This window comes from Sciurus carolinensis, chromosome 4 (assembly GCF_902686445.1).
Source record: "Sciurus carolinensis chromosome 4, mSciCar1.2, whole genome shotgun sequence".
NCBI classification, from domain to species: Eukaryota; Metazoa; Chordata; class Mammalia; order Rodentia; family Sciuridae; genus Sciurus; species Sciurus carolinensis.
In genome coordinates, this window is record NC_062216.1 from 83,726,312 (window position 1) to 83,739,593 (window position 13,282).

The 13,282-nt window shown below is 39.1% G+C and overlaps 1 protein-coding gene across 1 annotated transcript; it reads right to left on the minus strand.

Annotated features, from left to right (window-relative positions):
* Positions 1–598: 598 nt before the first annotated feature.
* On the minus strand, positions 599–3,135 carry LOC124983444 (heat shock protein HSP 90-beta-like). Its single transcript, XM_047550731.1, has one exon. The coding sequence runs from the start codon at positions 3,042–3,044 to the stop codon at positions 870–872; it is 2,175 nt and encodes a 724-aa protein (XP_047406687.1). The 5' UTR covers positions 3,045–3,135; the 3' UTR covers positions 599–869.
* Positions 3,136–13,282: the final 10,147 nt, after the last annotated feature.

The window sequence follows — 13,282 nt, forward strand, 5'->3', positions numbered from 1 at the left end:
GCCTCTGAAGATCTCTAGAGCTTCCTCTCTTGCCACTCTCTGATCCCCAGTACTTCATCCTGTGAATCTGCCTTATTTTCCCCTTTCAATTTATCTCCTTAACTTTGTAAGTCTTCTGAGTTTGCCTCTGCTCCCCATCTTTGAACCATATCTTGAAAACTCTCTAAAGAGTAACCTGGAACAATCACAGGGCTCACCTTTTTCCTTTTTTTTTTTTTTTTTTTTTTCTTCTTCCTCTTCCTTCTTCCCCTTCCTCTTAGGGATTGCTATCTTTCACTACTTAACATCAGGTATGTTGAAAAACAATTGCTTCATCTAATTTAGTTGTTTCATGTGGGGATGTAAATCTGGTCTGCATCTTGGCTCATGTCCTCAACTTTCAATGTCCATTTAGACTTGGTATTCAACAATCTTAACATTATCAGTTTATTTTCCTTTGCTTATTATTTTGGATTGGACATAAGGAGAGGTCACAGCAAGCATTTTTAAAGTGAAGCAAAAAACAATTCTCAGATAATTTATTATCCCTTATGTCTATAATTTATGTATAGAAAATCCATGTTGTCCATGTTTATTATTATTATTATTATTTTTTGTATAAAACTGCATCTTCTTTATTTTGCATACTTTAATTCTGGAACAAAATAAAACAACAAAAAAACACAATACAACATCCAACCCTGCTGCCAAACTAGGTAGGGGATGGGGGCTTGAAGGCCCTGTTTCCTGCCTTAAAGACACCAAGGACAGGAGAAAAACCACTAGAACATCAATCAGCAGAGGAAGCCAGGTGGGAAAGGGCCATTCAAGGCTAATAATGTAGAAGCCATGGGGACACTATACAGAGGGCAGATTCTCAGTGGCAACTCCTAATCTACTTCTTCCATGCGAGATGCATCCTCATCACCCTCAAGAGGGGGAATCTCATCAGGAACAGCATTGCTGGGTTCCTCTGCTGTCACTTCATCTTCATCAATGCCTAGGCCTAGCTTTATCATGCGGTAGATGCGATTGGAGTGGGTCTGGGGGTCCTCAAGGGAGAAGCCAGAAGAGAGCAGCGCAGTTTCAAATAGCAGCACCACGAGGTCCTTGACAGCCTTGTCATTTTTGTCTGCCTCTGCCTTTTGCCGCAGTGTCTCCACAATGGGGTGGTCAGGATTGATCTCCAGGTGCTTTTTGGCCATCATGTAGCCCATGGTAGAGTTGTCTCGAAGTGCCTGGGCCTTCATGATCCGCTCCATGTTGGCTGTCCAGCCATAGGTGCTGGTAACAATGCAGCAGGGTGAAGACACAAGCCTATTGGAGATTGTCACCTTCTCAACCTTTTTATCCAAGATTTCTTTCATGAGCTTGCAAAGGTTCTCAAATTTTGCCTTGCTCTCCTCCATTTTCTTTTTTTCCTCCTCATCCTCCGGTAGCTCCAGGCCTTCTTTGGTCACAGAGACCAGGCTCTTCCCATCAAACTCCTTGAGTTGCTGCACACAGTACTCATCAATAGGCTCAGTCATGTATACCACCTCAAAGCCCCGCTTCCGCACGCGTTCCACAAAAGCAGAGTTGGCCACCTGCTCTTTGCTTTCACCAGTAATGTAATAGATGGACTTCTGTGTCTCCTTCATGCGAGAGACATACTCTGAAAGAGAAGTCATCTCATCTCCAGACTGAGAGGTGTGGTAACGCAGCAGCTCAGAAAGGCGCCGCCGATTAGTAGAATCTTCATGGATTCCAAGCTTAAGATTTTTAGAAAATGCCTCATAGAATTTTTTGTAGTTCTCCTTGTCTTCTGCCAACTCAGAGAAGAGCTCAAGGCACTTCTTCACAATGTTTTTGCGTATGACTTTCAAGATTTTGCTCTGCTGAAGCATTTCTCGGGAGATATTGAGGGGCAGATCCTCAGAGTCAACAACACCACGAATAAAGTTGAGATACTCTGGTATCAGCTCATCACAGCTGTCCATGATGAACACACGACGGACATAGAGTTTGATGTTGTTCTTCTTCTTCTTGTTCTCAAAGAGGTCAAAGGGAGCCCGCCGAGGGATGAATAGCAATGCCCTGAATTCCAACTGACCTTCTACAGAGAAGTGCTTGACTGCCAGGTGGTCTTCCCAGTCATTGGTGAGGCTCTTGTAGAATTCTCCGTATTCTTCCTGAGTAATGTCATCAGGGTTTCTGGTCCAAATAGGCTTGGTCTTGTTCAGTTCTTCATGATCAATATATTTCTCCTTAATCTTCTTTGTTTTCTTTTTCTTATCTTTACCAGTATCATCCTCTTCATCTGAGCCCACATCTTCAATCTTGGGTTTCTCCTCATCATCCTTATCTTCCTCCTCTTTCTCACCTTTCTCTTCCTCTGCCTCATCATCACTGATTTCCTTCTCTCGTTCCTTCTCCAAATAAAGGGTGATTGGATAGCCTATGAACTGTGAGTGTTTCTTCACCACTTCTTTGACCCGCCTCACTTCTAAGTACTCTGTCTGGTCTTCTTTGAGGTGGAGAATGACTTTAGTACCCCGGCCAATGGGCTCACCATGATCAGCCCGTACAGTGAAGGATCCCCCAGCAGAAGACTCCCAGGCATACTGTTCATCATCATTGTGCTTTGTGATCACAACCACTTTCTCTGCCACCAGATAGGCAGAATAAAATCCAACACCAAATTGTCCAATCATGGATATGTCTGCACCAGCCTGAAGAGCCTCCATAAATGCTTTAGTACCAGATTTGGCAATGGTTCCCAAGTTGTTTATGAGATCAGCCTTGGTCATGCCAATGCCTGTGTCCACCAAAGATAGGGTCCTTTCCTGAGGGTTGGGGATGATGTCAATTTTCAGCTCTTTACCACTGTCCAACTTGGAAGGGTCTGTCAGACTCTCATAGCGAATCTTATCCAAGGCATCAGAAGCATTAGAGATCAATTCCCGAAGGAAGATTTCCTTGTTGGAATAGAACGTATTGATGATGAGAGACATGAGTTGGGCAATTTCTGCCTGAAAGGCAAAGGTCTCCACCTCCTCCTCTCCATGGTGCACTTCCTCAGGCATCTTGACGAGAAGGCGCTGCGAGTATTAGAATAGAGTGGGCCCGAACAGTGCGCCACTCGCTCGCCACACCTAGGCTGCGCGGGGTGACTCAAGAGAGCTCCATGTTTATTATTTATCCCCTGGGATTGTTTCACCCACCTTCTGCCCTTTCACAGCACCTTGTATACTCTTTATGATGCTAATTACCTGTGGGCTTGTTATTTTGCTGGGCAACATTTATTGCTCCTTCCTAATGGTTCCCTGAATTCTGTTATTGAAATTATGGCTTCTTATTCCACTACTCTATCCAAGGGCAACTGATCCAAAGTAGGGCAATCGTGTGCTCCTTTTGTGGACAAGAAAAGGTCATTCCACCTTGGTAAGCAGATCCTACCTTATCACATCCTTTCTACTATTACTCCTCCGCGTGGCATCTTAGCCTCCTCTCTTGTTTGGTGTGTCAGTACTCTAGCTAACATCCCATCAGTTCTGCATATCTCCTAATCCATTCAAACATTTCCTTTTCCATAACAGATCTGCAGACATTTATTCTGTTTATAATCAGTAAAACAACATATCCAGCTTTGCATTCTGTGAGTCTGTGGAGAACAAGAACTATGGTTTATTCGTCTTTGTGTCTTCTGAAGGACCAAGCACAACTGAAGATGGTAAATAAATGTTGCGTTAAATTTACTCAGTCATAAAATGTTTGTGGCACCTTTCTTTTGTAGGATATGCTGTTTACTTGCTTGACTATGTTTTAAGTCTTTAAGTCATAGAATCAGCTGGACCTTGGTCAAAACCTTCCTGAAAAAACTTTTGAAGAAATAGACATTATTTTCCCTTCAAAAGTGTATGTGAATAAAATTGTTCATATGCCACTTTAAGAAGAGTTCCAACCTGTGCAAATATATTGGTCTAAAATATCCTAAATCCTCAAGTTGCTATTGATAACAACTAAGTTTCCTCTCTCCTATACACCTTTTCGTGTCTGGGTATTTGAGTTGATTTTTTTTTTTTTCTCTTCCAGTTAATGGTTTCTTCTTCTAAGGCCCAGTATTGAAATCTGTACTCTATTACTTGTCTACTTACTTTCTGGAAGGATGGCTCCCACCCTATGTATGAGAATGGTTTCCAAACCCTTATCCCAAGGTCTTGTTTCTCATCTTTGCTCCAGTTTTCCATCTGCTTCTACTTGAGTGACATGGGCACATCCACATACTGCCACCCCATCAAAGCTAAATCTGGCACAAAGTGAACTCCTCACCTTGTAAACTGTCACCTTGTCATTTTACCACCATCATTAAAATGAGATTCATCCCCCAGACTTGGAAAGTGGGATATATTTTTGACTCCCTATTTTATTACCCTACTCATACCAATCAAGTCCACGTGAATTACATGTTCCCAAAGTCAGGCTTTTCTTCAACTGGGTTCACCTGTGCACATTTCAAAGAGAGAAATGAAGCAGACACCTTTAGCACAACATAATGGAATTAATCTATAGGAGGGAGTGAAATATGATTCATACAACTATTTCTCAGTGGTATTTCTGAAACTGAACATACTTTGCTCTAATTAATTGAAGAAGGAGGAGCTCAGGACTAGAATGAATTATCTTCTACCTATAGTCATCATAGTCTTTTAGTTTAGCTTAGTTTTGGTGTTTTGTATCTTACCTATTAAGGGCAATAAGATAGGTGACTCCAACAAAGGCAATACAATAGCCACAAAATCCTATATGTAAAAGTACTAAGAAGGGCCATGCAAAAATATAAATATGAATATTTTTGGAATCTAGATTTTTTCTTTATGTTTTGTTGTTATTTTATAGTGTGGGTTTTTATTTTACATTTAAATGTGGTTAACATTTTGACTTTGCTTATTATAAATATCTTACCTTTATATCAGTACTGTCATTTATTAAATGGAATATTCCTTTGACCCTAAATCATCATTAGGTTTTAAACTATAAAGTGCCATGCCTTTAAATAAAGATGTTTTCCTTACCTGATGACAACAACTAGGTATAGAGCTAGTGGTCAAGTACATGTAGCAGGACCTCAGAGTTCCCTCATGTCTTAGTCCTTATTTCTACCTGCCTACTCTTTTGCATATACTCAGAGTCAAGTTCCTCATTTCCCCTGAAACCATTCTTAATTGTATGTTTTCTATTCACTCAAGTGTGAAAGCATAAGCATGTTTTCAAACCCTTTTCAACCCAGCGAGTTATCCTGCCAGTTTTACTTCTGAGATACCACTTTCATTCATTTTGCTTTTTCTTATTCCGATGTTACTGTCACCAGTAAGTGTGGGCATTATATGTTGTGCCTTCGTTATTATAATAGACTCTTCCAGGACCCCTTGAATCCAGCGTCTTCTTCAGACCAATAACTCTCTAGTACCAACAGATTTTTCTCTCTAAAGCAATATGAGATCACTTTATTTCCTGCTCAACAAAACATTGATGTCTCATTACTTTTGTAATAAAGTTCAAGCTTCATAGCATGACATTTGTTGTTATGCTCTGAAACCAATCGCCAGTTAAGGGTTGAACTTCATGTTATATAATTTTCCTTCTGCTATCAAGATTCTATAATTATATATTTGCTTTGCACCCTTTATTTCTTGCTTCTCACCATAGGGTTCAATTTGCTTTGCCTTTTGGCTAAACTAGTTCTTTCCAAAATATGTACCATGCTTCCCTGTCTTTGTGGCTTTGTAACACCTGTTTATTTTCATTGAAATGCTCATTTGGTCCACTTTTTCTGTGTGAGAAAGTCTTTTTATTCTTCCTGGCAAAACTAAAATGATAATTTCTTTTGATTCTCCCAGTTGGAATTAAACACTTCTTCTCTCTGTGTTCTTTTATTTTCTTCTACTTAAACCAAATCAGTTTAATAATTACTTAATGCCTATTGTTTTCCATTGTATTGATAAAACATCATCTGGTCAGAGTTAAGTCATCTCCTTTGCTTCCCTCTGTCCCTCATCCCGTTTACTGAGGCAACTTCTGCTCATCTTCTAGATCTCAGTCTAAGTTCCACTTAGAAATTTTCCCTGCATCCCAACAATATGTTGGCCTTCTTGAAAAATGTTTGTTGTAACATAAACATCTTCATGGTAACATAAACATCTCATGGTATGTGATGTAATTGTCTAAATTCACTTTCTGTCTGTAAATTGTCTATTTCATTTCAGTGTTCCCTATTATTGGTCCAATGTTTAACATATGATAATAAATATTTACTCAGTGATTAAATGAATTTAATTCTCTTTCATTCACTTTTGTAGCTGCAACAGGACCAAATCATAGGCATTTGATAGATTCAATATCCAACAAATACATGAAATGCAATGTACAGACGCTCTTCTACTTATGGTGGAGTTAAAGTCAATAAACCCATTGTGAGTAAAAAAAATGAGTAGAAAATGCAGTTAATAACTTATAAATGTGATATAAAGTCAAAAAATTTTGTGCCAAATAATTGTAAGTCCAGACATTACTTGAGTTACCATGGGGTTGTGTACTGATAAACTCACCATAAAGTCAAAAAATCTGAAGTGCAGCCAGTGTAAATGGGGACTGCTTAAAACTGAATTGAATACTGTTAAGAAATCACATGTAAACTGAGCACTTGATAATATTTGTTGAATGACTGAAGAAGTGAATGGACAAAGTCATCCCTGTGGTGTAATGACAATGCTAGGCAGAGAATTAGAAGGCCTCAGAGTGGTTGTACCACACTTTTCCTGCAGGACTTGGAGTAACTTGCCCAACCACTCTTTATCTGAGTAATGAATTCTGTAATATTTGCTGGTAAGAAAAAAATGAGGCAAAACACAAAGGCAAAGAGACTTTATAACACTACAGTTCCTAGATTGAAAGAAAATGTGTGTGGAGAATATCTTCACGTATTATTCAGTCCTGTAGAGTTAGGGGAAAAGCTTTTCTCTATTTCTGTTGAAAACAGGGTATTAGATTCAGAAAGTTCAGAACATTGGATCTTCTTTCCTCTGCAAAGTACAAATCACCTACTGGATATAACTGCTTTCTTCTTTATCACCATGGGGCTATAGATTCCTTCATCACAGGTATTCCTATCCCCCGACATTGAAGATTGTAAAGATTTAAGTAGAAGTTTTAATCTCATACCAGAAGTGTGGTACTACTTTGTATATTTCATATCCTAAGCGTTTACATACTTCTTAACCTAAGGTTCATATATTTTATATATTGTTCATGTATAAACATCCATGAAATCCCAATAGTTCAAGGGTTTAAGAAACTCCCTGAAACTCAAGGGAAAATGTACCACTTGTATTTTTTCTGGGGGAAAATTAGCACAGTTTAAAAATGAGGTTCTCAAGTGTGTTAAAAGCCTTATCTATAAAAAGATGAAAATGTCAAAAAACTTGGAAAAAAGGCCCCCAATATTGGAGAGTGAGCTTAACCATAAAAACAAAGGTGAAATCAGAGGAATCTGAAAAGGCATGAAAGAGGTAAGAAAAATCAGTACTGGATTTAGCTCATATTTGCTCTTAATTTATACTCCTAACAATTGCAGTCCAAAGATATCAGGCAAAATCATATCAGTAGGGTGACTGTCTTCTGTTTTGTGTTGCTATAATGAAAATAACTGAGACTGGGTAATTTATGAAGAACAGAATTTATTTCTCATAGTTCAAGGTCAATTTCCAGATCAAGGTGCCAGTAAGTTTCTCTGCCTGGTGGGGCTGCTCTTAGCTTCCAAGATGGTGCCATGTTGCTGAATCCTTCAGAGGCGAGGAACACTGTGGCAGAAAGCAGAGGGTCAAATACTGCCTGAAACCTCTTAGAAAAGCCTTAATCCCACTTACAAAGGAGGAATTCTCATGGCCTAATCACTTCTTAACACTATTATATTGGCAACACCTACATTTTGAAGGGGACAACATTCAAGCCATATCAACCTTGGCTATTCAAATCCTGGAGGATGTATGTCCTTCTCACATATAAAATACCAATATCTCCAATCATTCCAGCATTAATTCCAAAGGCTAAGGTCAAGCCTTGGCTCAGTATCATCTAAATTAGATATGGGTGAAACCCAGTGATGTGGTAATTTACTTTCCATATGTGAACCTGTGAAATCAAACACTATGTGCTTCCAAAACACCATGGTGAGGCAGGCACATGGGATAGATTTCCTCCCACTGCAAAAGGGAAAAAGAGAAAAGAAGAGCAAGATAGCCACCCTTCTAATATGATTTTGCTGAAGAAAGGAAGTTTTATCTTCCACCATGTAAGTCTAAAACTAAACAGGGCAAATGATATGAAACAGTAAGGATTGAGAATTGTCTTTAACTGGATGTTTTTCTTTCCAGACATATGCAGACAGGGGTTGGATCCTCCAAGACTTGGGGAGATGTCATCCCATGCTTTTGTTGGGTGCATCCCATGCTGTATCTCTGACAAAATAGAGTGAGGTGCTTCAGGTTTGCCAGGCTGGCACTGTAACCTGTGCTCCACAGACTTGGGGCTGTGGGGGAAGCCCCACCCCTATGGCTTTGATAGACACTACCCCACCAGAAAGATCCCCCATTTCTACCTTAGTTCTCTTCTGGGGTCCCAGGGCTATCAGAAATATCCTCTGAAATTTAGGTGGCAGTAACCATAACTCCCCAGCTCATGTGTCCTGGCCCCTGCAGATTAGCACACATGGCTGTTGCCAAGGTTTATGGCCAGCGCTCATCAGAGCAGTGGGCCAAGCCATACCTGGAACCGCTTGAACCAGAGCTGGGAGGCTAAGGTGTGCTGTACCAGAATTCAGGGAGTAGGGATTCCAGGTGACTTTGAGCAATGAGTTCCAAGGCCTCACTTGGGCTGTGGGCCCCTCCCTCAAAACTGTCCTGCTCTCCCGACCTTGGGGCTTGAGCCATCAACCTAGGATATCTCTGAATTGCCTCTGAAGTCATTCTTCCTTTGCCTTGATGAATAGCGTCTGGCTTCCTCCTACCACACTAGTCTCCTTATCAATTAGTTGCTTAGCCAAGTCCTAGATTTCTCCCCATAAGTACGATTTTTTATTCTTTACATGACCGCACAATTTTCCAAATCTTTATGTTTTGCTTCTCTCTTAATAATAAAGTCTGTCTTGAAATAATTTCTCCCGTCTTGCATTTTACAGGCACTTAAGATAACACTGCTGACAAAACATTACTGCTTTGAGATTTCTTCCACCAAATAGCCTCGTTCATTGCTCCTACGTTCTGTCTTCCTCAAAGTCCCGTGACATGAACATAAAGTTTCTTTGCCACTCTAGAAAATGGATGACCTTTTCTCCAGTTTCCAATATCTTGTTTCTCTTTTTTTATTTTTGTCTGAGATCTCATCAGAATAATCTTCGTCATTGTGAACACTTAAGTGATCTGGAGGCGTGAGGCCTCCTCTAGAGCCCACCCACAATGGCTCTTAGGACTGCATGCACAGCCACACAGTAGTTCCCAGAATCTACTTCAAAACGTTTCCAGCTTCTACCCATCACCCAATTTCATAGCCACTTCCACATTCTTAGGTATTCGTTATGGTAACACATCCTCCTCTAAGAGCCAATCTCTGCTTTATTCTTTTTCTGTGCTGCTGTAACAAAAATATCTGAGAGTGGGTAATCAATAGAGAACAGAAATGGATTTCTCACAGTTCTGGAGAAGGGGACATCTTAGATCAAGGTGCCAGAAAGTTTCATTGTCCAGAGAGAGTAGTTCTCTGTTATGTGATTGTTATTTTTTAAAAGTCACTTCCAATGTAAAAGTAGTATTTTTATAATTTCCTGGTAGAAGGGCCTTTTACAAAGTAGTTTATTGATTTCTAATTTAATTGAATCATTGTCAACCCTGATGCTGTGTCCTTCAGAGAGGAGGAACGCTGTCCTCACATGGTGGAAGGCAGAAAGGCAAGCTCCTTGATGCTGGGTTAAATCTCTGCTGGGAGTATGGATCAGGTTTGTCCCCCCAGGGTTCACAGGTGACAAGCTTGGTCCTCAGTGTGGTGTTATTAAGAAGTGGAGGAACCTTTAAGAGCGGGGTCCTAGTGGAAAGTGATCAGATCCCTTTTAGACCTCCAAAATATGAGCTAAATAAGCCTCTTATCTTTAAAACATATCTAGCCTCAGATACATTTATTATAGTAACAGAAAATGGACTAGTATCCATTCTCAATCCAATTCATAAGGAAGGGAAACTTATGGCTCAATCACCTCTTTTATTATTATCATTATAATTTTATTTTATTTTATTTTATTTTTTAATTTTTAATTTTTATTTTTTTCTTTATTTTTTTTGTTATTGTACACAAATGGGATACATGTCGTTTCTCTATTTGTACATGGCGTAAAGGCATACCATTTGTGTAATCATAAATTTACATAGGGTAATGTTTGATTCATTCTGTTATTTTTTCCCTTCCCCCCACCCCTCTTTTCCCTCTATACAGTCCTTCCTTCCTCCATTCTTGCCCCCCTCCCTAAACCTAACTCTAACCCTAACACTAACTCTTCCCACCCCCCATTATGTGTCCTCATCCACTTATTAGCAATATCATTCTTCCTTTGGTTTTTTTGAGATTGGCTTATCTCACTTAGCATGATATTCTCCAGTTTCATCCATTTGCCTGCAAATGCCATAATTTTAACATTCTTTATGGCAGAGTAATATTCCATTATATATATATATATATACCACAGTTTCTTTATCCATTCATCAATTGAAGGACATCTAGGTTGGTTCCACAATCTGGCTATTGTGAATTGAGCAGCTATGAACATTGATGTGGCTGTATCTCTGTAATATGCTGATTTTAAATCCTTTGGGTATAGGCCAAGGAGTGGGATAGCTGGGTCAAATGGTGGTTCCATTCCAAGTTTTCTAAGGAGTCTCCATACTGCTTTCCAGAGTGGCTGCACTAATTTGCAGCCCCACCAACAATGTATGAGTGTACCTTTCTCCCCACATCCTCGCCAACACCTGTTGTTGCTTGTATTCTTGATAATTGCCATTCTAATTGGGGTGAGATGGAATCTGAGGGTGGTTTTGATTTGCATTTCTCTTATTACTAGAGATGTTGAACATTTTTCCATATGTTGGTTGATTGCTTGTAGATCTTCTTCTGTGAAGTGTCTATTCATTTCCTTAGCCCATTTGTCGATTGGATTATTTGCATTCTTGGTGTAGAGTTTTTTGAGTTCTTTATAGATTCTGGAGATTAGTGCTCTATCTGAAGTATGATTGGCAAAGATTTTCTCCCACTCTGTAGGCTCTTTCTTCGCATTGCTGATAGTTTCCTTTGCTGAGAGAAAGCTTTTTAGTTTGAATCTATCCCAGTTATTAATTCTTGCTTTTATTTCTTGTGCTATTGGAGTCCTGTTGAGGAAGTCTGGTCCTAAGCCGACATGTTGAAGCTCTGGACCTACTTTTTCTTCTATAAGATGCGAGGTCTCTGGTCTGATTCCGAGATCCTTAATCCATTTTGATTTTAGTTTCGTGCATGGTGAGAGATATGGGTTTTGTTTCATTCTGTTGCATATGGATTTCCAATTCTCCCAGCACCATTTGTTGAAGAGGCTTTCTTTTCTCCATTGCATATTTTTGGCCCCTTTGTCTAGTATGAGAAAATTATATTTATTTGGGTTTGTGTCCGTGTCCTCTATTCTGTACCATTGATCCACCTTTCTATTTTGGTACCAATACCATGCCGTTTTTGTTACTATTGCTTTGTGGTAGAGTTGAAGATCTGCTATTGCGATACCCCCTGCTTCACTCTTTCTGCCAAGGATTGCTTTAGCTATTCTGGGTTTTTTATTCTTCCAGATGAATTTCATAATTTCTTGCTCTATTTCTGTAAGGTACATCATTGGGATTTTAATTGGAATTGCATTGAATCTGTATAGCACTTTTGGTAGTATGGTCATTTTGACAATATTAATTCTGCCTATCCAAGAACATGGGAGATCTTTCCATCTTCTGAGGTTTTCTTGAATTTCTTTCTTTAGTGTTCTGTAGTTCTCATTGTAGAGGTCTTTCACCTCTTTTGTGAGATTGATTCCCAAGTATTTTATTTTTTTCGAAGCTATTGTGAATGGGGTAGTTTTCCTAATTTCTCTTTCTGAAGATTCATCGCTTATGTATAGAAATGCCTTAGATTTATATGCATTGATCTTATATCCCGCTACTTTACTGAATTCACTTATGAGATCTAAGAGTTTTCTGGTGGAATTTCCTGGTTCCTCTAAGTATACAATCATATCATCAGCAAATAGGGATAGTTTGAGTTCTTCTTTTCCTATTCGTATCCCTTTAATTTCTTTGGTCTGTCTAATTGCTCTGGCTAGAGTTTCAAGGACAGTATTGAATAGAAGTGGTGAAAGAGGGCATCCCTACCTTGTTCCAGTTATTAGAGGGAATGCTTTCAGTTTTTCACCATTTAGAATGATATTAGCCATGGGCTTAGTGCAGATGGCCTTTACAATGTTAAGGAATGTTCCCACTATCCCTATTTTTTCTAGTGTTTTGAGCATGAAGGGATGCTGTATTTTATCAAATGCTTTTTCTGCATCTATCGAAATAATCATGTGATTCTTGACTTTAAGTCTATTGATATGGTGAATTACATTTATTGATTTCCTGATGTTGAACCAACCTTGCATCCCTGGGATGAAACCCACTTGATCATGGTGCACTATCTTTTTAATATGTTTTTGTATGCGATTTGCTAAAATTTTGTTGAGAATTTTTGCATCGATGTTCATTAAGGATATTGGTCTGAAATTTTCTTTCTTTGATGTGTCTCTGTCTGGTTTAGGTATCAGGGTAATATTGGCTTCATAGAATGAGTTTGGGAGGGTTCCCTCCTTTTCTATTTTATGGAATACTTTGAGAAGTATTGGAATGAGCTCTTCTTTAAAAGTTTTGTAGAACTCGGCTGAGAACCCATCTGGTCCTGGACTTTTCTTTGTTGGTAGGCTTTTGTTGACTTCTTCTATTTCATTACTTGAAATTGGTCTATTTAAATTGTGTATGTCCTCCTCGTTCAGTTTAGGCAATTCATACATCTCTAGAAACCTGTTGATGTCTTCGAAATTTTCTATTTTGTTGGAGTATAGATTTTCAAAATAGCTTCTAATTATATTTTGTATTTCAGTCGTGTCTGTTGTGATATTTCCTTATTCATTCCAAATTTTAGTAATTTGGGTTTTCTCTCGTCTTCTCTTTGTTAGTGTGGC

What these genes read in the sequence shown, in the direction of transcription:
- LOC124983444 (XM_047550731.1), bottom strand. Translation starts at nt 3,044, where the DNA reads ATGCCTGAGGAAGTGCACCATGGAGAGGAGGAGGTGGAGACCTTTGCC.